The sequence below is a fragment of the Colius striatus genome, chromosome 5, assembly GCF_028858725.1.
Source record: "Colius striatus isolate bColStr4 chromosome 5, bColStr4.1.hap1, whole genome shotgun sequence".
Taxonomy (NCBI): Eukaryota; Metazoa; Chordata; class Aves; order Coliiformes; family Coliidae; genus Colius; species Colius striatus.
Window position 1 is genome coordinate 22757726 of NC_084763.1, and position 27520 is coordinate 22785245.

At 39.8% G+C, this 27520-nt stretch overlaps 1 protein-coding gene across 1 annotated transcript in view; it reads right to left on the minus strand.

The window, feature by feature from the left end:
* The window catches only part of CREB5 (cAMP responsive element binding protein 5), a 261919-nt gene that overhangs the window by 150379 nt on the left and 84020 nt on the right, over positions 1 to 27520 (minus strand). The window contains exon 5 of the mRNA XM_061996946.1: positions 24992 to 25164. Within this exon, the coding sequence (XP_061852930.1) occupies positions 24992 to 25164 (173 nt within the window). The remainder of the gene's footprint in view (positions 1 to 24991; positions 25165 to 27520) is intronic.

Consider the following 27520-nt stretch of genomic DNA (forward strand, 5'->3'; position numbering starts at 1 on the left):
AAAACTCCCTTCATGTCTTTGCTCCTGCTGCCTAGAGACCACTGGAGAGTGATTGATACCGTTTCCAGGCAAATTTGAAACAAAGGCTGAAAATGCAGCAAATAATGTAGGAGAAAGAGCTTTACAGGTTTGCTGCAGGGACTCAGATTGCTGCTGATGGCTTGAGGAACAGCTGCAGCTTCTGACTCTCAGAAATGCTGGTACAAGCTTCGGTAAGTCAAGTCTTGCAGTGGGCATCAGAGCTAGAGACAGTTGATCTTACTAGATTGAATTCAAGAGAAAATCTTCCACTAACATAAATGCAAGCAAAGCTAAATCCGCAATTTATTAGAGTGACATAACACTGAATAAACAACTAAAATACAATACATTTTACGACAAGGTGTTTTCTCCCTTGTGGCAAAAATTATTTCCAGATTCAAACACATCACAGGACTGTATGTTTCTGCAGTAAATACCATCTGACGATGTTAACTGAAGCCTGCTGGCAAACCTGCTTTCCAGAAATCATTGCCTTTCCCATCTAAAGGGAGTCCTAAAAGGCTGACTCCAGAAAATCACACAATATTTCCATTCTGTATCATCTTGATCATCTCCATCATCACCACAAAGCTATTAGTGCCTGCACACACACACATGCGAAAGCACACCAAAACACACACATGCACAGGAATAACTAGGGCAATGGAAAATACATTCCATCTTTGCTCACTTATTCCACATACAGGCTAATTTCTAAACCACAGGGGAGCAAATGTTCTATAAAGCCCTCTTATCCTACAGCTAAATATCCTTGCTAACAAAGAGTTAGCAGCACAGCCATTACTATCGAAAGCACTAACTTTTAGATTAGTAGCAGTTGCCAGCTCAGTCATCCATTTTTCATTTTAAGGAAACCTTTTTAAGACAGCACTCTTATTTTCAGGAGGACTGTAAATGCACTTCTCATGTTTTTATTTTATTTATTCTGCCCTAGGGATTTGTGTCCCTCTTTGCAAGCAATAAATTTTTCTTTAAATCTTTTTGGTAATAATATATTTTAAAATGTATCAGACAAGGGGAGCAAAAAAGCAGGTCTCCAAGTGTTTTGGCAAAGCAGCCTTGCTACACAGTGTTTGTAATCAACTTGCAGTCACTAAGCAGAGCACTAACAACCTCTGCAAAACTGGAAAGCCATGTGTGTGAAAACACAGCTTTCACCCTTCTGCTCTGCGCCATCTTCCATGCTGGGCCACCTTCCCCTTGCCACAATATAAATTAGGAAGGAGAAAGGCAAGACAGAAAGACAGATAGACAGACAAAAAGAGACGCTACGGCAGCTTTTAAAATTGTTGCTGTAAAGGATTTATCTGAAGGTCTGAAGGGACGGCACTCAGTACTTGACAGAATGAGTTACAGCGGTTAGTGGGGGAAGGAGGAGGAGGAGGAGGAGGAGGAGGAGGAGGGAAAGTAGCCTGGGAGCAGGGAAAGCAGCCTGCAAGGAGAAAACCTCCAAAGTCTCATGTCTAAAATGCTCTTGGAAAATTTCCAATTACCAGTTCAGAACAATGTTGACATTTAACCTTTTCCTAATCAGCGTTGTCTGACACCCAGGGCAGAGATTCCTGCTGTATGACGGAGCTGTTCTGAAAGTGGCACTGGTGTCCTTCTGCGAGTGTGCTCCTCACTACCCATGACCACGATCCACTGACACCTAACCTAGCACTCCTGTCCCACCTCACAAGTTTTAACTTCTCAACAGCAGGATGGGGCACACAGTGGCTATGGGCTGAGGCCAGCATGTGCAGTAAGATATGGAGCAACAGTAATAACTGCCCGCAGGAGACTAAACTGCTGCTCATGCTCTGCAGTTGGGCTACTGATAGAGGACAGGGCAAGTGCAGAAAAGTCTCATCTTAAGACAGGTTCTGTTTAAAGGATTTCAGTAGATGCCTTAAACTGAAAAATTTCATGTGACAACCAAGCTCTTATAGTTAAATTCCAGCACTGGAATTTAATTTGATGAAAGGGATGCTGCTGAAACCTGCAGTGTTACTTGTTTACTAGTTTCTGGCTTTGAGCAAAGAAAAAATGGGAAAAAAAAGTCAGAACTGTAGAAAAGAAGAAGTTGCTATTAATAACTGTTACCATTATTTACAAATCAATTCAACGCTCTTAGACCTCTGACAAGTTCAGTGTCATTTACTGTGCAGATCAGAGGACCACAGCACAAGGCTGAGCTACATCATGTTTTGTCCATCATCACAAAACAAGAAAAAAAAAACCCAACAGCTTGGCACAGAGTAGTTGTGAGCTGCTGTTAGCTCAGAAACATCAGGACTGGAAAAGGTCAGAGAGCACTATGGAGCTGGCCCTGATACAGCGAGATAAAGTATGCTGCACAGTGATAGCCTGCCTTGGCTATCACAAAAGCAAGGCTGTAGAGAGGGAGGAAAGCACTGCTGGCACAGGGCAATGTGCTCTACAGCACCTGACTGTCATCGTGGACACTTAAGTACCAATCCCACTGACATGTCAGAGAGAGTCCCCTTGCAAAAGGAGGCAGAAGATTTTGCTTTCTTCTTCTTTACCCTAGATACCTTGCTTAAGGACAGTCACTAAGCAGATGTCTGATTTAAATTCAGTTCTCTAGCCACAGTGATTTCAACTGCATTAAGTTTGTTCATGTGGAAGTAGAAGTGACTGTGTGAACATCAAATTAGGTAAATGCAGGCTTAGGGTTATGGCTCAGTAGATGTAAGTAAATTAATTTTCAGGAGTTATTTAGCAATATAATAAATCAATTTTCAGTGAAATTTTAAAAAACCCCAAGAATTTAAAGAATCATCAAACATCTCAAGAATACCCTTCAATTCAGTGTTTTGAAAGACCTCAGACAGTGAGACTACTCACAAGCTTGTACATCTTAAGCTCTAAGACAGTAAGTTCTTTCAGTATGGACTCCAATGCAAGCAGAAAAGTAGTGCTGCAAAGTCATCAGAACATGTGAAGTTTGCACATCCCAAAGTATTTAGTGTCCTGATGGGATGTCCTGAAATTAAAAGTATCCAATTTCAGATGCATTGGACCTGGACATGGACCTAGCTCTGGGAAAGCCTAGAGAGAAGAAGCCTCTCTGAAACATAAATTTGCTACAGCCTCAAAAATAGTTTTAACTTAAATCTTACACTATTTTATACCTATTTTTTTCACAAGTTTCTCATAAAATTTCAAAACCTTCACCAAGCTTTTGACAGGCAAGACGGAAACAAAAAATGACGTGTACAATTAAACAGTTCAAGGCAAAACTGTGGGTACAGTTAGGTTAGAGAAATGGTGTTAAATCAGTATTGGTGACGAAGAGATGAAGGGTTGTACTGGCATCGTTGCAACATTCATACATTGGTCCTGATGCTACAAGAAGCACCACATGTGCCAGTTCTTGACTTGGGCTTTAGAGAAGTGAAAGAGTAGGTCTGAAGTATGATTTGATTTGAGAGGAAGAGGTCAGATGTGGCAAACTCAGTCACAGTTCAAAAGGAATTCTTTAGAGGAGCTTTGACTCTTTAAAATGCATTTTTATTTTGTTCCCAAATCTGTCAGCATTTATCAAAGTCACTATCTAATAAATTTTCCAGAACAAGTCTTCCATTTTCCAAAATTTAAACCAATAATTTAGCTTCAGTCTGCTTAGGATAACATGGTTTAATTCCTGGTTTTTTTGTCTTTTCTAACTTTCAGACTAATCAGCCTTTTAAGAACAAGAACAAACCAAAAGCACTTTAAAGGCACTTGGAAGAAATCCACATCCTGATTCCAGCTAGAGAGGAAGGGCAGACATGAATGGAGAAGAAAAGCAGAGGGGGTTCAGGGAAATCTGTCTCGGACAAGAAGAAAAAATATAAGAAAATATCTATGCCCCTATGTCAGAACTGATAAACAGTTTTCTTGACCAGTGACATAGCCCAGAAAATCCTGTGTTCTGTTCTACTTTGTGTTTCACAGAGCACATCTGAACAGAAGACCAGAAAGATAATGGTTTGGGGAAGAAAAAAAAAAAGTGACAATTCTGCTAAATCAAGCTGCCAAATAAAAATTAATTTATTCACCACAAAGTGTTCTTTATAGGTGCATCACCTTTTAAAATGCAGATGTCAGTGTTCAGCTCTCACAAAAGTGGATAGTCTTGTAAATTTCATCATGGCAACTTGTGCCACAAAAAAATTATGTAGAGTGTAACAGAGAAGTCTTACATACACTGAAACAAAAAAAAAGTTTTGCCAATAGCTTCAATGAGACTAAGAACCAGCTGAAGAAGCTGACTTTCAAATAATTTCTTCAATAAAATACCAAGATATTTGTTAGATCTACATTAGTTATCTTCCAAACTCTCCACACGAGTAATAACACATACATTCATTTAAAAAATGTGAATTTATGTCCCAAAGAAAGCTTTTTGAACTCGGTGAATTACTATGCAAAATCCCCACACAGGACTCAGCTTTTCAAGACATTTCCAAAGCTGAAAAGTGTAAGCTTTTTACTACACATTCGCTAGCAGACTGTTCCTCCCTCCCTCCCCCCCTCCCTCCCTCCCACCCATCCCCAAAGGTCTGATGATTCTCCCAGTCAATTCCTCTCCAGCCAAGGGAGGTTGGATAAGGGTCCCTCAGCCTGCCAGTGCCAGCGTGTCAGGCAGATTGCGTCCCTCCCTGCCCAAAGGGGGAGGCTGTTCTCAGCTGCAGAGCTCCAGCCATCCCTCTGCCAGGGAAACGATTACTTACCAGCTTTTTTCTTTCTCTCTCTCTCTCTTTCTTTAAAAGAGCACATATTAAAGCAAAGTCGCCATCTTTTCCATTCTGTCATCTCCTGTGGGTGGAAAGCTCCTTAAATTGGGTAGGCAACAGTAACATCAAAAATCAAGCATGCAACTTCAATGCAATCTACCTTTCATGCTGATGCAGAGAGCAGACAGGAGTCCAGGAGTGTGACAAAGACCTTGACAGTAGCTACTATCATTTACACTTCCCTTTCCCTGCCACTGCAATTTACTACTGTTAATTAAAAAGAAAATATATATACACATCCTACACTTAGAGAAATATCAGGAGTTAAGAGGCATCAGCATTTGTAATACAAGCAAAAGTCTCCATGATCTTGATGTGTAAGTAATTGCTGGTGAAAACAGACGTTCAGGCAGCAGCCCTTTGCCCAGGCACAGCACACTTACTGGAGATGGCTGCCACCACTGGGAAAGTGGCCCCAGAAACTTCACCGGGAGGTCCATGCCAAAGTAGCATTGTGAGATCTCAGAGTTAGGTCAAACCTTTCAATATATTTTTCTCTGTCCTTCATCTATAATAGTTCATTTGGTTCTGCTACTTGTGAAAAAGATGTGAAAAGCTACACAAGTAGTCGGAGAGGAACCACAAGAGCAAGACAGGTCTTGAGAAAAGAGTACTGCAAAAGAGGTAACCAAGTACTGCCAAGATCATAAGAGACTCATTCTGGCCTTCCGTTATTACCTCTTCAGTTTAAACGTTAGCATTATTACCGTGAGCCTCACCGTGTCTTTCTTTTCTTCACATACTGGCTCTCGAAGTCTTTAATGATTCATTTAAAAAGAAAACTTATGTTACTAGCCCTCATGGACACAGAGAAAACCTTGAAAGTATGACTTGAAAGTATGTCCCAACATACCCCCACAGGACAAAAAAAACAGATGTCAAACAAAAGGAACATCTACTTTATTATGGATTTTATTAATATTTGTGCCTTATGCTTCATTAGAGCCAGAAAGATTTAAAAAGGCAAACATTTTCTGGTCTTCTTAGAGACCTATTGGGTCCTGTTTTCAAGATTTCTTTCCAGTTCTAAGGATCTGAAATATATTGAAAACAGAAGATAAAAATCTCCTACAGGTGCAGAAATGCAGAAGCTGGGGCTTTATTAAAGGAGATCCAAATTGCTAGATGTAGGAGGGCATCATTTGTGGGCGATGCTGGGTACCTAGTTTGGGCACACAGCTCTGGTGTCTTCATAGAGTCCCCATGTCCTCTTTTGCTGAGGTTTTTTTGGGATCTTGAACAGAAAATGTAATAGCTTTTCCAATGTTGTTCTCTTTACTGGTAATACACGTAACAGCAACAGGCATATTCTGACAGAAGAAAATGCAGAGCAGTTTGTAAAGTAGTCTGCAATAGTTATAGTCTTTCTGAAAATAATGACATGAGTGAAAGTTTCTGAAGCCTGTTTTATGCTTGCATTGATCTATAAGCAAACATCTCCTCGCAGTGTCCATATAAAGCAGACAGAATAGCATCAGTGAGGCCGGATTCAGGCCCAGAGTGTTTAAATGACCAGGTGGCAGAACCAACCATTCAGCAAAGCAGTACTGCAGTTTTGCAGCCTATATTTATAAGCTCTGCATCCACTGCACCGGGGCTCCATCTAAGCACGAACTCTTAGCATACACTCATGCTGGTTTACTATTTCTGTACCATACAGAAACAGACAATGGACCACATTCAGTCCCATTGTGTTGGTTTTTTTCTGTGGGCTGACTTTGGCTGATTTTGTTGTACTATTGGCAATTCTACTTATCCAAATACAATACAAAAGAGTGAGAACCTAAATGATTGATAGCAGTGCTCATTGAAACTCTAGCAGTGTTAGGAATTAGTGTGTTCTCTCCCTGCTTATAATGATCCAAAATTCAAGCCTATGACAAAGAGCAAGCGTGAGGAAGGATCTGGCTCGTGCCTTCCTTTTCAGCAGATGCATCCTTGGGAATAATTTAAATATCATATTTCAGCTTTGTTTTGCACACAGAGTGGAGTGGGAAGTAACTGCTGCTTTTGTATCGAAGGCAGGGGGTATGGTGGGAGAATAGTTTTGCTAATCCTTCATTTCAGTCTATCTAAAGCTCCCTATATCCATGAACCCAGAAAGGACTATTGCCTGGTTCCCACAATGAATGACCTGACTCTCCGGGATATCTTTGAACTGCACTTCTTTCAGCATCTCTCTGACGTTGCCTTTTGGCAAGTTGTCGTAGCTGAGTCCTAAAGCATTATAAACATTGCACTGGGACACAGACGTACAGGTTTCTATGAAAGGAGAAGGAGGCTTCCTTCTTGCCTAGACGCCTGAACTAAATCTCTGATTTTATGTGGAGGGAGTGGTGATAGGGTGGAGGGTGAGAACCGATAAATGTATGGCTGTGAAACATTTGGAAACACTTGAGCATGAGTACTTTTCTGATCTTAGCCCCTCTGCTGCTTTCTCCTAGTGCAGAGGAGTGGGTGAAAGGCTAAGATGAAGTCCTGAAGTTTCCACTTAGTGAAAACAAAGGGACAGTTCCAGGGAAAGGCCAAAGAAAACATATTTCTCACCTTTTTTTCCTTTCATTCCTTTAACTTTTTGAGCACAGTCATCACTTCATCCTGTAAAAAGGATTCTAGTCTCATTGTTATTTCTAGCTTCCAACACAAAACTGTTTCCTTACTGCTAGTAATGATGAGTGTCTTAGCCCCTTATGACTCAAGCGCAGACTATGCTCCCCTGACACTTAAAACTGTGTCTTCCCACTATCTTTCTTAAGGGACATAAGGGAAGAGGACACTTCCCTGCTGGGTGGCATTGTGGTGAGTTAGCCCTACCGCCTTCGCTTCTCCAGGCTGGTGCTTGGCGTGGGGTTGTTGGACAGGAGTGAAGTGCAGCTACCAACGTTTGGGTTTTATGCCCAGTACCTTCATCTTACTATATAGGTTCTAAGTTCACAGAGTCCAAACAAAGCTGTCAAGATACGTGCTCACTTGAACCTTTTTCTTTTTCTCGGCTACATTTATTTACATTTTCCTTTCTCCTAACTTAACCATTCTATGATTCTATTTTTTTTAAAAAATGTGCTTAACAAATCAAAGTTCTACACAGCAATACTGCATCACTTTATAATCTACAGTGTCCTAATGCAGCACTCACAGACAGGCAGATATGGGTGTTCAGAGACCCTTGGGGATGGAGGGAGGGCTGTGCAGTGAACCAGGTACCTGTGGTACCAAAAAAAGGCTCCAAATACCCTAATGAAGAAGTGGTTCAGTAACCTCTATCTTGGAACTTATTTGAAAAAGATAAGATAGACCTCACTTTACCATATTGCTGGAAATTCAGGGTGTGTACCAATGTGGCACATTCCCCCTCTCCCAGGCCAATGTGCATAGTCAGCACTGTGATTTGCTCCAAGCCTTGATGGGGAACTTGAATCCCTTGACGAACTGGCACAGAGAGGTGAGTGCAACCGAGTCCCACTGACAATAAACACAGAAACTATTAATAATATTAGCTCTTTGGCACCAGCAATCCCAGCATCTGTTTTAGACAGAAAGAGGATGCCTGGTGAAAAGAATATAGCAGTGACAAAGGGTTAAATAAATGTGAATTGTGCAGGATCCCGCTACTTGATTCTTTTCCATTGTTTGTTGATGAGGTGCTAGCACTTGGCTGTGCAGAGAGAGAGAAGACTTTAAGGGGATCCAGAATCTGGGAACACACTGCTTTTAAATGAGAAAAGCTAATCTTCAGAGATAGTGTACCTCACCACTTCATTTTTTAATACTTCAAGACATCCATATTTTACATAATCTCAGTTCTAATGTCTGCAAAACTTGATTACAGAACCTTGAAAAGCGAATCTGCAGAAGAGGACAGTGCAGTCTCCTTGTTTTAGCAGTCTTGAAGAAAGCAGGGATATCTTTGAAAGGATGCCTTCTAGAAGAGGATTAGGATGGTAGAGTGCTTGGTCCTGTTCCCAGAAGCAGCAGTTCGGTATTCCACATTTAATACTAGAAGTCCTGAAGGACACGGAATTAAAGCCAGCAATCCAAAGGGAATGTATGCTCCTTAAATCGCTACACTTTCCTAGAGGGACACCAGTAAAATAGACAGGGAGACCAGCAAAGGCATTCTGACAGCTAGCGTGTCTGAAAGGTCAGATTAGATTGAGCACTTAGTCTTTATCCATTAGCAGAAGCCAATAAATCAGTGAGAGTAGCAATCGCCAAGAAATAGCTGTGTCTTTGTAACATAAGCATGTCTTAAACCAGATTGAAAGGGCTCCAGGAAATCTGAGGGCTCTAGATAATACTCTAGATAATGTGAGAGCTGCTTCTCAGTGACCTATTTGATAACCTTCCCCACATAAGGATGTTTACTGGCTGGGTGGCAACTAAGATGTTTAGCTATGCTGAGATGACAACTTTACGAGGTAAGAAAAATAGCGTGATGTTTTATTGTTGTTGTTGTCGGATGTGGGTGCAGCTTTGAAAGGTTGCTGCAGCAGTTCTGTCAATAGGAGTTTTTGGAAATAATGATTTTTCTGGTTAGGCCCCAGGCTGCATTAATTGTTTGGAGAGTGTTATGCATCTGTCATTAATAGCTTGTTAGAAAAAACAAAAAGACATTAAGTGTTCTTGGAGCAATTTGTTCTAGGAGACTAGAAAGTATACCAGGTGAAAGTGATTGTAGAAAGGTTTTTACTTTGAAGGGCTGCTGGAAATCTGTAGTGTTTGTGTTTAGTGTGTCCTTGCTCACAGAAGATGGACATTTTCAGGGTATGGCATAATGGGCTTCCTCTCCTGCACCTTTAGCTTGGTTTTCTTCTTAAGAAGCTCAAGTTCACCGGCATGAGAGCACACAAAACACTTCTCTATAGCCTCTAATCACTTTTCTGGTGGCCCTGTGAGGCTGTTGCAGACTGTCCATTGAAGGCCATGGAGGGATGCTTGTAGAGTTCTGCAGGCTCTAAAACCTAAAACAGGTTGTCTCATTTAAATAGTCTACGTGGATATGCCTCCAACATTTGCTGTCAGAGTGTCTCATTTATCTGTTGCATGTTTCACTTGCCAGATGGAAAGAGAGAGTTAGGCAAATATATTACTTTCATTTTACTTCTGTTACAGAGGCAGCATGCATGCGGTCAGTGCTTCAGAACTTTCATTAACAGAAAGGAAATAGGATGGAAAACTTCCTCAGAGTCTGTCTGATACTAAGTCAGTTTGCATAGTCAAGTCTAGAGAAAACAAGGAAAACCCACATATGAAAGATGATTAACGAATCATCTACCTCTCTCTCTAAAGAGAGAGGAAGGCATGCAATAGAGAGACTGAAGACAAGAGAAAGGATTGTAGGCTTGCACTTCTCTTGACAGAAAACTATTTTTTTTAGTGTTTTGCAAAGAATGGAGACTGTTCTACAGTCTTTGGAGCTATCATAATAGAATTAACCAGAATGAGAAAAGAAAAAATAACTCAAGCATAATACTTTTTCAAAATAAAGAAAAAAATTCAGTGGTTGCATGATTGTCAATGTCTGATTCAACTGGACATCAACACATTTATTTTAACTGAAAAAGAAAAAAGAGAGAAAGAAAATTAAAATCTTACTACACTTGACTATGTCGAACTCCTTTGAAACAAATCTTAATGTTTAATAGCTCTTGTTGTAACTTGCTTTGGAAAAGTTGAAGGATATGACTTTTAGTTATGTTTCTTGTATTTCTCTATTGCCTTTATAAAATACATCTAGTAATTAATACCCATTTCAATTTATTTTCTGCAAATCATAGAATAGTTTGGGTTGGAAAAGATCATTAGAGATCTAGTTCAACCTCTTTGCCATGGAGGGGTACTAGATTACTATGTCTAGAAAGTCTAGTATAAGCAGTCTCATATTTCTCACTCTGTTTAAAGCATCTTTTGCATTATATTTGATCTTCCAGCAAATTAATAGTAGATTACTTTACACATGATTACATAACACTATCATTTTTCTTCAGTTCTGTGGCAAAGAACTATCTATTCAGAAAAATTCCTGATGTTTAATTGCATCAGCTGTTCAAGATGGTGTATCAGAGGAATCTATTTGCTTTCTGCTTCTGTAATACCTTTTCACATTGCTGTAAAGTGAGGGAGTATTTCTTTCCTTATTTTACAGTTGGTGAACAGAGGCTGAGAAACTTGCCAAAGATCATGATGACATCAGTGCTGAACAAGAAACTAAAGTGAATGCTCCTAGGTCTAGGATAGCACTTCTTTGATAATTTCTTATGTTGTTTTCTATCCATCATCCAATATCCACTTGATTTACTCTATTCTTTGATTATCATTGTTCTTATAAATAAGAACTTATTTCCCCTGTTTACAGTGTCTGTTCTCTAAAGAACTTGACAAAGTCTTCTGTTTTTCTCCATTTCTGAGTGACAGAGGACAGTGTTAGAAGTAGTAGCCATTTTTCTATTTTAACCTTCCCGGGATATAGCCCTCTTTTCCTAATTCCATGTAACCATCTTGAATTACCCTGCCAAGATCAGTCTATAAAAAAAAGTGAGAGCGAGTAGGGAGTGTGCCCACTTCCCCTCTACCAGTTCTGGTCTCCACACAGTGGAACAGCCTCTGTGCCTCTGTGCAGATGGAGGTCTTCTTCCAGTTCCACCATTTCTGAGAATTAGCAACGGCAGCCCCAGCTCCCTACAGTAACACTTTGAAACAGCGTGCATTTCATGAGCAGTACATCAGCACTGCTTGACTGATATGAGGGACATTTCTTTACAGAAAACAAGTGTCCTCAAGTTGTTCTCCCCAGGGAGAAAGGGAGAACTTCCAAATTGTTGTCTATGGTCCATGGAATGAAGAGCAACCTCAAAAGTCTTGGCAATACACAACCTTAGGTTTTAATCAGGCCAAATTGAGAGCCTCATCCCTGAACACACTCACAGCCACATCAGCCCCAAAAGCTTATGGGAAAGACAGGAGGATAAAGACAGAGCAGCTAGCTCTACAGGAGGAGCTGCGAAGAAAGCTGTTATACACACAGACACATCAGGACAGCTGTTGGGGAAACTGAGCTGTATGCACTCAGGCTAGCAGTCGTGCTCTGGAGCCAGGAAGCTGAGCTCAGTTGCTGATAGCCAGGTGGCTCTGAGCCAAAAAGCTGAATGGCACGAGGTTTGCATTTCAGTGGCTTGGAGATACTAGGAGAGCACTGGGGCCCTAGGACATTTTTCCTCGAGGAGAGAACATAGCACAGACAAGAGCTGTGGACCTGATCTCTTTCCCCAACACCAGGAAGTCCAGGACTCCCAAAGTCCCAGAAAAATCATTGTTATAGAGCAAAAATGAAGAAACTGGTCCAACCGAACAATCCTACTGGTATGAAAGCTAGTCATTTTGTCCCCCTTGGATGTAAACCACAGCAGTTTTCTGGAGTTAGATGCAGGACACAGGCACATTTGGCACTGTCCACCTCCAGTCACGTCTTTTGGAGGCTTCAGGACTTTCTTTCAGTCTCTTTGTTCAGCAAATACAGAAGGTGAACACACACCAGACTGCACCAGCTGAACCTCTATTTGCACCACACGTAAGGCCTATCTAATGTCAGCAAGCAAGGAGTGTTTGTGAATGAAAAGCTGCACACATATCTGCTGGTTTTAAGAAAGGAGACTGCAAATAAAACACCTATTTTCTTATCCTCACATACTCATGCTCTTATTGTGCCAAGTCTTTAATTCCCAGCTCCTCAGGATTATCTCAGAGCTGTATGACAAATTCCAAAACTATGTGCATCAATGGGAATATCAGTCGTTCCACAGCACATCCAAACTCACTCTGAAACACTGCAAATAAAAGACGGTGGGTTCAGCACTGCTTTCTAAACCAGACATTTACTTTAAAAGATGAGAGAATGGCTATTGTCGTGCTAAAAGCTGAAAACAAAATTACTGTATATAGGGTAGTTTTTAAATATATCACTCCTTTATATTTCTTTAAGAGGAAAAAAAAAGGCTGTAGTTGCAATCAGTCTTAATTCATTCTTTATTGCTGCTCTGGTTCTGTGTTATTTGAGCTGGTTTAACTGCTAAAAGCGTTTCAAATGTTCACATGGTCTGCATTAGGTTACAGAATAAAAGTAAGTACAGCCCACCAAATGTAACTTTCTGAAATGTATACCACATGAATTTGATTTCTTTGTGGTACAACTTTAATTGGGTTCAGAGGTCTTTTGGTCTTACCTGTCTATCTGCTCTCTGATGGCCTGACCTGATAAAGCTAATACAAAGAATCTGTGAGTGTGATCCAAACTGATTAGACTCAGTTACAGTACATGGCTTTATTCTTGACAGTAACAGCCCTTTAGCCATTTTTAGGCTACAAGTTTGGATCCCAAAGACACCACCGAACTGGGAGCTGAAATATCACAGCTTGTCGTGAGAGATCATGTGCCCTTGCAACTCTGCAAAACTGGAGAATCAGAGAGAAGGAGAACATCTAGGTGCAGCTGCAAGTGATCACGCATCCTAGAAAAACTGCCTTAGCATATGCAGTTATGCAAGTCTTGCACCGTCACAGCAAAAGCCAAAACAGAGAATGCATCTAATGCACCACTACATGATGGAGAAGAGACTGCAAACGGCAATTACAACAAAGCCCGAAATCTTAAGAGACTGATTTTCAAGTGAATTCAGATTGGTTTTTATTTTCTGGCTTGTTGAGGCTTTTTTTTCCCCAACAAGACCATGCATCACCTTTTACTCATCAACTCTTCTCTCTGTGGCACTGCATTGTGCCTTATGCCCTGCTGAAATGAACCAACACTACTGCAGCTTCTCATTCAGAAAATCCCATCCTATCTCAGCAACAAGGAAAGCACTGTACAACAGGTATACTCACCTCTTACCCTGTGACACAACTTGAAAATAAAGACCTGTATCAGCTTGTGGAAACAGATCTGGAATTAAGCAGACAGCTGACAAGAAATGCAGAAAAAAAGGGAGCAGTGTGTTGAAATACTAAAAGTCCCTTTGATTGGGTAGATTTTTATCTTGATTTTGGAATGCACAGCCTTGATTTTAAAAAAGTAGCATGGACTAGATTCACAGTGCTTATAGTTCTTGGAAGAAGGCACCATAGAAAGGAACATTCAGCAAATTCAGCAATAATATAACTCAATATTGAATATTACTCAACTGAAACTTCCACTGCATTTCATAAATTTCATTCAAGTAAGTAAATCATCAACATGGAAAAATATTACAAGTCATCATCTAGTTCAGGCAGATTACATTCTCTTTTCCCCACTGGAAGACAAAGAAATTGACTTTCAAAGCCAACGTAGTAAATTGTTTTAGGTTAATATTTTTCATTCTATTCCCCCAAAGCTGTTGTTGCCTCTGTCATTTTTCTACAGTTCTATTACAGAGCACTGTTCTGTACTGGTAGAACTGTTCTCCCAAATCATTTCCACCAGTGAACAAACGAGCACTAACAAATGAGGTTTCTTAATTAGTTCCAGGTTTTTCCAATAAGCAGTGTTGGCAATACAGCTTTTAGCTCTCTGTCCATCATACAAATAACAAGGCAGGGCCTGTAAACATGGCAGGAATGTCTCTATTTTCCTGTTTGTATAATGGGCAAGCAGGAGGAGTAAGAAGGAAATGCATACCTCAGTGGTGGGTTTTTATTGTCAACATGGAGTATTTTTTTTGGCTTGGAGTCATTTACACTGTCTTCAAGGACACATCTTACAGCTTCCCAACTTGGTTACACGGAAAACTGAACATTTCCGAGGATTTTTTTTCCATTTCTCCAAACAAAAATCAATGGCTTTTTTTTCCTTTGGGGTTTGAAGTGTGGTTTTCTGCTTTTGTTCTCAAGCTCTGTTTTCTTTTATATATGGGATTTTGCTTCTCTCTGCATTTATAGGTTCTGCTTGGGTCCAATATTGTTTCTACCATTTGCCTTATAGGAGTTAGGGCCCCAGAACCTTTGATGTTGCATTAACTCGCAAGAAAAAGCTTCACACTACTAGGCTGTGTACAGAAAAAGACCAGACTGGAAGGGACCTCAACTTTCCCCACAGAGAAATACAGTTTGACTCAATGGCTTCTGGAAAGAACTTTGCCTATTATGTTTTATATAGATTTTGAATAAGTCCTCTGAGTCACAAATTTCTTATTGGAACAATAGAACTACAGAGACGCATGGGAAAAATTTGGAAGCGAGTATGGATTTGCTTCTCTGTCATGAAGCCCAGAATCCGTATCTTTCTCCATATCCATTTAGTATGGCACAAAGGGAACTCATTGACTACTTTCTTCCAGCTTTCTTTGCTACTTCACAGTAGAAATATTATTCTGCTTCCTATTTTATTTCCCCACAGGTCAGGAACAATTCAAAGATACCCTAGTTCTCTTTCTTCTGTGGACCTTGAATGGACTGCAGAGAAAAAAGAAATTAAAACAGACTAAAAAGTAAATTAATTGTAAAGAGGCAAAGTTTTCCACATGACTCTTCCATTTGGTGTATGTATTAACCAGCTCCAATTGCACAATCTACTGACCACATATTTTCAGTACAGATTTAGCTTTTTACCTACACTGTGTAATCTCAAACAAAGTCATTCATAACAAGCACACACTGAAAGAAATAGGAATTTGGTTCCAATTTGGTCTCCTTTGTTTATCGGTTCATGTCTTCAAATGTTGTAGTAGTATTTCAACCAGGATCAGCCTGTGGAGTTTAACTGACTTTCTTGTTTGACTGAATACTTAAAAACTGCTGCTGCTTTTTGCCTGCTTTCATAATGCTCGTTTACATGTGTTGCTCAAAGAAGCTACATCAACAACTTGCAGTGATAATGACTTAATGAAGCCCACCATATCTGAAGAGACATTCCTTCAGACATATGGAGTCAGAAGTTCACTTCTTCAGGAGTAGTTGCTAGTAATAGTGCAAAAACATTTGCTGCTTGATGCAGGAGTATGTCAGGGAAGCTTTCTGCACGAAGCTCTGCCCAGGTGCTCCAGGAAAGCATCCCTATTCAGGTCTGTGCATCTCCAACACCTTCCTATGCAATACGTGGGACACCCCTACTGCATGTTACAAGACACGGACTTGTGGTATGAGAAAACACCTGTCAGGAAAGGAAGCGAGATATTCAACTTACTTCCAAAGTGCTTAAAGGATCAGAGGCCTTCCGCAGATGGCTTGCAGCTGAAATGCAGTGGTATGGTCACTTTCAAGACGCCAGAGGCAGCAGCCTATTTAAGATATGACAAGCAACATCCACCATGCAAGGGCTAATATAATAGGAGAAGATTTGAGGTTTCAAAGTGGATGCCCACAACAAGTCCAATCAGCTGAGATTTACCCAACCTGGAAACTCAATTTATTACTCTTTAACAACCTTCTCATTATTTTCTCCTTTTAGGTCATCTTGCTTTCAAAGGTAGAGTCATCATGTCTTTGCCTGGGAAATCACAGACATTTCGCAGGGGGGGACCAATACTGTTTAAAGACATCCAGGCCCTAAATAAAAATGCTTAATTCCAAGAATGCTGAGAAGAACAGCAGAACTTTAAACAAACATTGAATGGTCTTCATGGAAAATTGTGAATTCCTCAACATATACAATGATACAAAAAATGTCAGGTTGTATTTGATCTTTAGGGCCTACCAGATGTACGTAATCTCTCCCAAAACCAGCATGAACCGAACAAATGGTTCAGAACAACTGTTCTGCTAAGGATTAGCATATCTGACTTCTAACCAGATCTAGAAAATTTTACGTTGTTTGAAGAAAACTTACAAAGAACTAGAAGTATGGTTTTCATTAAAGAAATCATGGGATTAGAAGCACCAGAAGAATTTGTCTAGGATCATTTGATGACAACTGTGCCTTTTTTTTTTTTTTTAATCTCACAAAATGAGCAAGAGACGAAGGGGACAGAAAAGTAAAAAGACACAAGCAAGAAAAGGTAGAAAACTAACAACAGGCACAACTTTTTTCTTATATCAAATGTTTGCTATGTGCACGCTGTATTTCAATTTGTAGGGTTAAGAAGTAAGAATGCTACTTTAAACTCTTACATTTACAGCACCAGTCATCCTGGTTGCTATGGTTGAAGAGCGTGATAAAAGTAACATAAATCAGAATTCCCCAGGAAGTATATACAATTCTCTGAAGACTGTCAAATAAGTTAGGGGTTTGGATTTCACTCATTTGGAGAACTGTGCACTAAAATGCCTTATTACCTCGCCAAGTTTTTACAGACCCTATCAGAACAGCTGCAATTCACTTCACTTGCTGCAGAGGAAGCTGGTAATAACTCAGTGATTGCCCCCTTTGTTTCATAAACCAATTAGGACCTGGATCCTACAACTGGAGTAACACAATTGCTCTTACTGGCAAAATTCCACTTCATTTATGTGAGCTCAAAATAAAGGTCTCTGTTGGCAGAATACAGACGCTCATAGCAGTAAATGTTTCTAAAACATACTCTCTAGTTTGTTCCTTCTTCCAAGGAACATTCTTCCTGCACTCATCAAAACAAACACTTCTTAACCTACATGCGGGTTCTGTCTAGCCACCAGTTCCTTGTTCATCTCAGCAAGTCTTTACTAAACATTGATAGGATAATTTCAAATTATGATTTAGCACATGGAACTTTGCTTAGAAGTTTTCCAAAATGACAGATTTATTTAAATTAGTTTTCCCTTCTAAATCAAGCAACATTACATTTGTTTTAAAGAAATACTCTTGGTGATGTTATTATCTTAGCTTTATCTAGGTTTTTAATTTAAATTACGTTTGGGTTTTTTTTGTTTGTTGGTTGGTTGGTTTTTTTTAAATGAATATTTGGCCTATTCATAAGTATAAATCAAACCATATATATGCCTTACATGGTACCATACTGATTTCTAAAATTCATCAACTCATAGGGATGCCTTCTTCTACAAGTAGTGAAATACTACCTGTAGACTTTACATATAGTCTAATTTCTGTACATATAGTCTAATTTCTGTGTATTTCCCCAGGCATTTTTCTCTGAACTATTGTTGTTCGTTTTCAACCAGGTACCAGCTTAAAAAAATACCCAAACAAAATCAAACAAACTAACTCCCCCTCAAAATCCCCCCAAAAAACAATCAATCAAAAAGAACCCCGAACCACAAAAACCTCCCCCTCCCCCCTAAAAAAACCCAGTCCAAAACCATTAACACTTTACTAACTTACAGTACATTTTAATATCTTTTTGAAGGTGTTCAGAAAAATACATTAGCAAGACAAACCACATCAAATCAAGGTCATTTCTGTTCAGCACATCAGTGTCACTTCCCCTACTGAAATAGATATAAACATAACTTCTTCATGAGTAATTAGATTTTTTTATCAGAATTCCTGACACATAAAGCTCTTCACTTTTTACTCACTCATTATAGACCTGTGAGGCAGTAACTCAAAGGGTGCTATATCTCTGGAACCTGCAAATTATTCTCTTAAATAAAAAAGAAGAAAAAAAGCCTTACACCAAATGAAGTCTATATTGTTTGAGTTAGTGTTTTACTGTGGCTTAGTTACCTGTCAAACAGGCTGACACTTGGATAAAACACATACTGGAATCATGCATCAGGGCACATTAAGCGCAAACCTGTGATGAAGAGCAGAGCTATGTGATTCGGCTCTGCAGAGCTCTAATGATCATTTCTGGTCTGGGAAAGTTTGATCTGTTGCATCGAACCCAGTGCATCTCTGAGATCTTCTTCCATCCAGAAATGATCTTACATCTGGTTTAGTTCAGAGAGTCATAAAAATCAGAAGCTCTGATTGTAAATTTTGATGACACCTTTAAAGAAGATTTATACAGTGTGTATTATATATATAGATACATACACACATACATGGGAGGTACATAAGAGATACCAGCCACTAAAATTAAGCAGCCAATATTGCATTCTCTAAGTTCTGTGTATCATACTTAAGTCCTATTTATGACTTACTCTGATGTGAGAGCCAACCTATGCCTGTAAAGCTCAGTATTTCTATTCAGATAGCTATGGGTACAGTACACTATTCCAACCTTGCTTTCCTATAGCGCTTGGGCAGGACAAGCTTTCCAGAACAGAAACACCATGATCCATTTCTTAGAAACCACTTACACAAGAATTGGCTTGAGTGCTGTTGTGCTACCTGAGGCAACCATCAGGAGAGGGATGGTTTCTCTTCATAATGAAAGACAACAATCCCAGTAAGAGTCAGTGGCCAGCAACTCACACAATATCCCTGACAATTTTTGGTGTTCTTGTGAATAAGCAACATTTCTAATAAGCTTAGGACTTTTGTGAAGTAGAAAGAATAAAGCATAAAATACTGCGTTCATTAATAAATTTAACCAATATGTAAAATAAGTGCATAAATTTCAGTATAACAGTTGACTTCAAGTCGGATAAGAAATACACTAAACTGTCTCCGTTCCTGCTTGACAGGCTCTTTATTATCTGGCTAATGATCTTCCTTTCAGTCCTCTGAAAGTCAGCTCGATATATGTCAGTACTTCCCAACCCTTCCCTCAACCTTACAAGCTAGAGATTTTGGGAAGGCATAGGAATATGTGGTTGGGGATAGAAGAGAGATGTCATGAACAATCAGTCCTTTGTGCTGTGTCTGACACACACATTAGTGCCATTTGCTCTTTTTCTTCCTGACTCAGCAGTGTCAGGAGGAATTGAGTCAGCAGCTCCTGAACATACCAATGCAAACAACAACAGGCGAGCCCAGGAAGCAGACAGAGCTTCCAAATGTCAGTGCAGAGTGGCATTGTTTGGTCTGCAGGTCAACATGTGGACCTGGGCAGCAGCTAGCTAAAACAGATGAAACTTCTTGACAGAATCCATCTATCAGACTTCATTTTCTCCCATATCACCCTGTCTGTTAGCTGTGAGCTACGAAACAACTTATTTCTGTGAATGGCTCACTTTCAATTTATCAATTTCTTTTCAACTTTTCAATTTCTGAAGTAATTCACCTGAGCTTCCCACAGACTTGTGGCTGTTGTGCACATGTGTCTTGATGGGATTCTACGTTAAAGTTGTTAGAGGTCGGTGTAGTAGAAGGGAGTGTAGAAAATATGTCTTAGCATAAATAGAAAAAGCAGGAACATTAAACAGGGCACACAGCCCAACTTTGAGTACAAAGCCAGAAAAAACCCATATTTGGATGGAATGACACTGTCTCACTTCTTCCTTTTCCTCCCCTTTCAGTGATCTAACTGATGTTCTTACAACTTGTGCAACCAAGGCTACAGTGTAGACCTGATCAAGCAACCACAAAGTCCTTTGACACTTATCTCTCACTGTAGATGACTTCTCATTTCACAACAGTTCAAATATATGAGTTGGAATAGAGTCTTTTATCCCAGGTTTTCTGGAAAGGCCTTTGAATTTAATAAAAGTACAATATCCTATAGCCTCTTTGATGCCTGTCACTCCTCCAACTTACTTGGAGCTTCAAGATAGACCTTCCCTGGAATATACAAAGACCAGTAGCTCCAGAACATGCCTATTCCAAGTGTCTTCCAGAACTAGCCCCATTGTGGAAAGGTTTCTGCCCATGACTGTCTCTTACAGGAGTCTTTTCTGTTTCCTCAAGCTATAAAGGATGATAGCAGGATACTCTGAGAAGCCACCCAGCACCTTCAGCCTCAGATTTCTTGCTGCTATGGTAAAACTCCTGTGCTTGCCACAGATGAGCCCTGTCCTTCTACTATCCCAAGTCCCTCACACTACAGCTGAGAAGATTTTTTTCATTTTCCAAATCCCCAAGGGCACTCACAGTGAGTCTGCTCTTCATTGTGTCACTGAACCTCTATTAGTGCCATTACATGCAGTTTTCATGACCACTCCCTTCCTTTCCCATCCCCTGTTGTTTGGAAAGCATTCAACTGCATGAAAAGTTGACAAATTAGAAAACAGAGAAAGATGGACGGCATCATGAGAGGGGAGAGGGACAAAAAGGAAATACATAGGTGCTAAAATGAATGCAGCAGGAAGGGACTGAAAGGCTGTCCTTCCACTAATACCATGATTCTTTGGTACATAAAGGCATCAGAGGCATCTTCCAAACCTCTTTTGTTGTCTTCTACCTGCTTGCATTTCACCAAATGTGGTTGCACTTTCTCCCTTCTGATACTCTGCCAGAAGACCATCTTGATTTAAATGCTCTACAACATTTTGAAAACAGATAATCTATATCACATGGTTAGTGTTCTACACTTTTGGAGACTGCGTTCACCGAAACTGGGCTCATATCTCCCTCTCCGTTTAGTACAATGTTAACAACTTGGTGGATCTGTGACAATCCTCGATTCTTCCATGTTCCCTTTCAGCTACAGAGTAGTATCAGTGAGTTTCAAGCTGGAATAATTACTAGTTATTTCTGCTACTAGCTTGAAAAACGGGAGCAGGTTTACTTTCTCCAGCAATGCTCCACTGTTAGACTGCAGCCACCTACAGTCTTTCCTGATCTGAAAAAGACATCCTAACTAGAAAAAGACATGCTCAGATCTAGCAACCAGTGTACTGTGTTATCACCAATTTGTCTGACTATAATTTCCACTTACTTTGCTGAATACTCAGTCACTGGAAAGAAATGGAGTTATTTAAGAAAAAGATGTCAAGCACTACTATTGTACAGCCTAGTTCATGGTCCCGTATCTTGAGCTGATTTGGCTTATCTGCCTTTCTATACCTTTGACAAATGCATGCTTTATATCATTTTTTCTCCCCTTCTTCCATATGCTTTACTGCTTTTCCTCCATGTATCTTATCTCTAACTGATGTGCTATTAATCAGCCAAAGACACCCTTCACTGCTAAGTGTTCCTCGACTGATTTTTCATCAGCACAAGTAGTTACTAGTTACAGCATTCCTCCCACATGCTAAAGCCTTGGCAAGGAGGGAGGAGAGATGGCAAGGAGGTTAGAGACTGCCTCACAACGTAAATACTATCTGGGACCTTTATAGCAACCTGCCAGTTTGCTGTAAAGATAATGTTGCTGTTTATTCTCAAACTAAGGTACATGGTGGGAGGAAAGTGGGACTGCACCCTGTCTTATTCTTTAAGTTATTAACCTTCATGCTCTTTCCTTTTTCCAGTTAATCTGGCTGGATGCCTGTCCAGTAGTAGCTGAAGCTTAATACCTGAAACAATGTGTGTATGTACACTGTGCCAGTAAGGCTTGCCCAACAACACTCATTACACTCATTTCTGTCATGTTTTCCCATGCCTTTTTTGGTATCTCATTTTATATGTAAGCCCCCAGAGCCAGAGCATGGGATAGGAAAACAAAAAAACAAACAAACAAAAAAAGAGGCACAGAGGGTAGAGAGGGATTGAGGGAGAGTGAGGAAAAAGAGAAGAAAGTAAGGAAAAATTGCATCCCTCGGGAATGTCAGCTGCTGTGAGCTTGCCCACTCCTCACCATGAAACGAGCTGCATGCAGGCACAGGTGGGTCCTATTCTCTGTTACTGGAGCACAGCCTACAAGCAGGGTCTAAATGAAGACTTTCATTGCTGTTCCCTGTTTTCATTGGAGTAAGGCCATAACAAACATTTGCAGGTGGCTTGGCCATAGTCTGACACTAAAATATTTGTGGTTGTGATAAAAATCAGAATATTGCTACAAGATGGTTCTATATAACCTTTAGGGCTTGATCCTGCTCTTACAGAACAAGCTCAATAAGAGTTTTGCCCAGTTGCTCTCTGCTGTTGTTATTGCTCATTAAAAGACATATTCCCTGGCCCAGTTCTCCATGGTAAGAACACATCTACCCTTCAGGGCAGCTTCACATGTTTTTGTTGTTTTGGGTTTTTTTAAAGAGAGGGAACCCAATCCAAAACTACTGATTTGAGCCCCTCAGCTTGTTAAAAAGCTGAACCATCTCAACTTTGTAAAGCCAAAACAAACTCTCAAAACTTTGCAGCACTCAAACATTTTTTGAATCCGTCTGAATTTTTCTCAGTTGCCTAATACCAAAATCATTGTCTCATCTGTATGAATGAGTCTTGGATTCTTAACACATTTAGAAGGATAAGATGAAGATAAATGAAAGTGACAAGATATATTCTTTGAAGAAATAAAACAGGCACCATAGGGAAAAGACTGAAGGAAAAGAAGACAAACAACAAGGATGTTCAACACTTTGGCAAGTAGATGAAGTCCAAAATACATCAATTATCTCCTAGGACGCAGCATGAACAGGAAACAAAACTGCCTAGGAAGAAAGAATGAGGAACAGAGTATGTTGGATGTCACACCAAGTCTCATTCACACATCATCTCACAGAGAGCAAAATGCTGACAATTGCCTCTCAATAAAGCAGCTTTAACTTCAAACTTAGGAAACATTTGTGTGATTCAGTCGTAGGAGAGAAATAAGATATGTCATGACAAAGTTTCCCAAATGAGATGCTCATGACCGACTAGGAAATAGGCTTTTTTCTCCTAACTCCTCCAACTTTGGAGATTCTAATGATCATGGCCTCAAACCAATACAAACCCAAACCCTGACTGACAGGGTCTTGCAAAACCACACATAGTTGGGATTTTTTCTCATTATTTAGAAAGTACAGTCTCATATAAAACACCTCACCACTGAGCATTAGAAGTTGTCTGGAGAGGTTTTTTTTGGTTTTTAATTAGGATCATAATTACTACTAGAACTATTATGTCACAATTTGAACAGAAGCTTAACCATTCTTAACTGAAACAAGGCATTAGATGCTGAAAAATAATCTCTGTCTTCCACTCTCCCTCCCTCCCAGTCTCCTTTCTTTGAACAGAATCGGGCTTGGATAAGACAACTGTCTAGGATTCACAGGCGAATAGTATTACATGTGAAATTTCAGTGAATACTGTGCTTTGTCAATATGTAATATACACAGAGGCACATCTATTGAATGTTTACCTGTCAGATTTCTACACTAAGAATCAAATCCTGAAGTAGTACTAAAAAGGAAAGTAGAGGAGCTTTGCCAGAAGCACAAAACTGCGTGTGCACAGCTGACTAGCCTTAAGGAACAATCAGTTCCATGGGCCATCCCTGCTACCACAGCACTGGGAGACAAAGTGGCTGTGATCTATATCCTGCTCCAGCCATGAGGAATATTGAAAGAAAACTCAAGGACTGGATTTTGAGGTTTCAGTACCAGGATTTCATTCTTTGATTTCACTCTCAAGGGACTGTAAGTTGCTCATCAATTATTTATACATGGACTGGGGACAAAGACTGCTTTTGCACTTACCATATAATGGATAAGCAAATTAAAAATTATGGATAATGAATCTCAACTACTGCATTCTCATATCTTTTTATCTAAATGTTTTCATACATAAACTCCCTAAAATTCTCAGTTATGTGACAAAAAAACTGCATCCTCAAACCATCCCGGCAGTTTCTCTATAATTGAAAACAAGTTGTTGTGACTTATAAGGACCTCATGTTTGCTGGAAGCAACCAAATATACAAAACATGGATATTTTTGTTCACACAGTTCTCTAAACATAAGCACACAATTGGTATTCAAGCCAATACAATAAGCATCCATAACATCAATTTATGGGAATAAATATGGATCCATCATCACCAATTGTGCAACTTTCCACAGAGGTATCTGTGCCAAATTCCATTTATCTTGACGGTCTTTTAATTTTTTCTTCTAGCAATCTTCAGTTAAACAGAGTACACAGAGAATACCCCAGTCCCACTGAGCACCCAGAACTCTTATTGAGGGAAGTGAAAGGTTCAGCTTCAGAAATACTCGTTCTTCTTACAGCAGTTATACAAATAACTTTGAATGTAAGCAGATAAAAACTAAAAACTGGATGGAGAAAGCAGGATTTCTCTGCTAGTACAGCACTCAGCCCCTTTTGAACCAAAGTGCCAGGTCTGGAGTAGATGCAGTAACCCAGTCATTCGCCCCCAGCCTGCAACACACATTGCAGGGGTCCTTCCCACATTCTGGCAGGACTAAGTACAAAACTCATAAGCTCAAGAACCCCAGCGACAACATCTAGTCCTGCATGTAGCTGAACCTTAAGAACCACGAGGACAACATCTGGTTCTACATGGAGCTGCCGGAACTAATCAACTGGAAAAATGAGGAAATGGAAGCAGACTCACCCAATCTGGCGATTTGTGGAAGGTGCTTGTGTAATGACTGAACTGGACTGAGGAGATGGCATGGCTTGTTGAATCACGACGCTGGTGTCATGGTTTGGCATCCTCGTATTTGCTAGCTGGTGAGATCCAGGTCCTGCCATTGCTCCTCCAACTGTGTTATGCATGGAGATATTCTGTGAAAAGAAAGGAGATGGGAAACGGTGGAGAAAAATTTAAAAAATGAATGTCTTATCTTGGTTTTCTGTCTTATAGGAATACAACCAAATATCTGAAAATATCAACTGTATGAGAAGTTTTGGCTCCTGGCAACTCCCAGGTTAATCAATCTTGTTTTAACCAACAATGATAAAGAAATGGAAAACAACTATTTGCTTTTGCAGGGCAATATAAATGGAAAAATACCTGCAAGTTGACTAATCACTCTTCTGAGATTCTGACTTGTAATTTACAACGGGAATATTTAGCACATATTCTTCTAACTAAACACGATATATACTTTGTTTGAAAATTACTTCTGTGTTAAGGGCAGGACACCTTGATTTACTACTTGGGCTGTTTACTGTGTACTAGGTCTGCTGACGCTGACAAGCAAATCAAGTTTTATAGTCCCAAAGTAACAAGAGGTACATGGTATGTCACGAAACACCCATTTCTATTAGCCTCCATACATTTTGTAGAGCAACAGTATCCCAGAGGCCCAGAATAATAGCACTGTATTTGCACATATATAACCTTTGCTTCAGGTAACTCAGAGTCTTTAAAAAGTTATTTAAAAAATAAAAATAAAAAAATCACAGATAGCTCATGTCCACAGAGCAAACAAGCCATGAGAGACCAGGGTACTACTAAGGATACTACATGGAATAAAACTTCTCTCCTGTTATGCCTGCACACACAATATATGCTGCTGCTAAACCACAGGGTTTGACTTGGCCCACATTTAAAAACAAACAATACTTTCAAGCCAGAGATAACCCACAGTGCTTACATAGGAAAAACATGGTAACATTGAGAGTATTATTTTTCCTATTAGGCATCAACGTGTGGATTGTTAGCAGTAAGAGGAAAAGAAACTTTCCATTGTCACCTCATGCTAGGCCGTGGAAAAGGGGGGAAAAAGCCACCTTTACATGCATACTTTGCCACCAAGACTCACATAAAGCATCTTAGTGACCACCACAATACTCAGGATTGAAAACTAAAGTTAAATTTCATTGAAAATTCCAACTTATAAGGCAATTTGATCTAGGAAACACACAAACCCCACAAAATAATGATAGAGAAGAAGTTGGTGAGAAACTCAGAGATCTGATCAAAGGTAGAGGACATGAGAGGCGGACAACCTATTAAATCCAAGACCTAAAAAGAAAGATTACATTCTGAATCAAAACCAGAATAAAGGCTTTAGATGATGTTCTTCATGCAAAAGTAGCCAATAATTAGAGGACTCATAGTTGAAGACCTTAGCTATAATCCCCCTTTGTCTCAATTCTTACATATTTCAAGTGATTTCCCTGGCCAGTGTGAACAGAGAGATCTCTGTTTCTTTAATGGAAATTGTTTCAGTCTTCATAAACATATAGAGGGAGAGGTACTCCCTTCAGAGTTGTTAGATCAATCACATAGTACGAAGAAGACCCAGCTCTGAGTTCTTCTTCCAGTAAATAATTTAGGCATTATTAATCAGGTCCAACAGATCCCATATTCACTTAGGAGCACTGACTGCAGAGGAAGCCAAGCCAAGGACTTTAACTGCAATTTTTCATAGCCCAGTAAGTATGTCATCAGGCAGTAAGAGAGAATAGCCTTAGATAGATGGAATGTTTTTCAGAAGTTCTCCCTTTTTTACCACATTCCTATTAAAATAACACTTCTTCAATGGATTGGTGTTTTCTGATAAAAAACCTGTTCTACTTAAAAGAAACAAACAACAAACACACAAAACCAAATCAAGTTCAGGATTCAAAACTGCATTGACTTTTTTGATCATTACAAGATTTTGCAAAACCAGGTCTAATATCTAATCATCTGCAAGTAAATCTTAGCATTATCCCTTCTAAATCTTCTCATTTATATCATATGTGTGTGTTTCTATTGAAACCTATAAATATGTGATAGCTACTTGTTTCAAAGTTCACCCTCAATTTCTCCTTTATACCTCCTCCACGGTTTCTGAATCCTTACAAATATTTCTGCATTGCCTGTTTTCTTTCAGTAATATGTTCACTAGAACAAATATTAAATTGCAAGATAGGTATAGAGTACCTGTTCCTCTGTGTGCATAGAGGGTAACAAAGAAAAAAGCATCAGTCACCCACAATGAGTTTACTCTCTAGTGCTGTACCACCGCCCCTGGCCACTGCCAGCACAGATCTGCCTGCACATGCCTGCCTTGCTTCCAAGAGAGCTGTCTGCACAAAGCCAAAGCACTGGCAGGAAACTGTCCAGGATTCAGAAAGCCTTTCTGTAGATTAAAGTCTCCAGGCCACAGATTTTCAAGAGCTACAGAACACTCTGCTACGTGGAAGG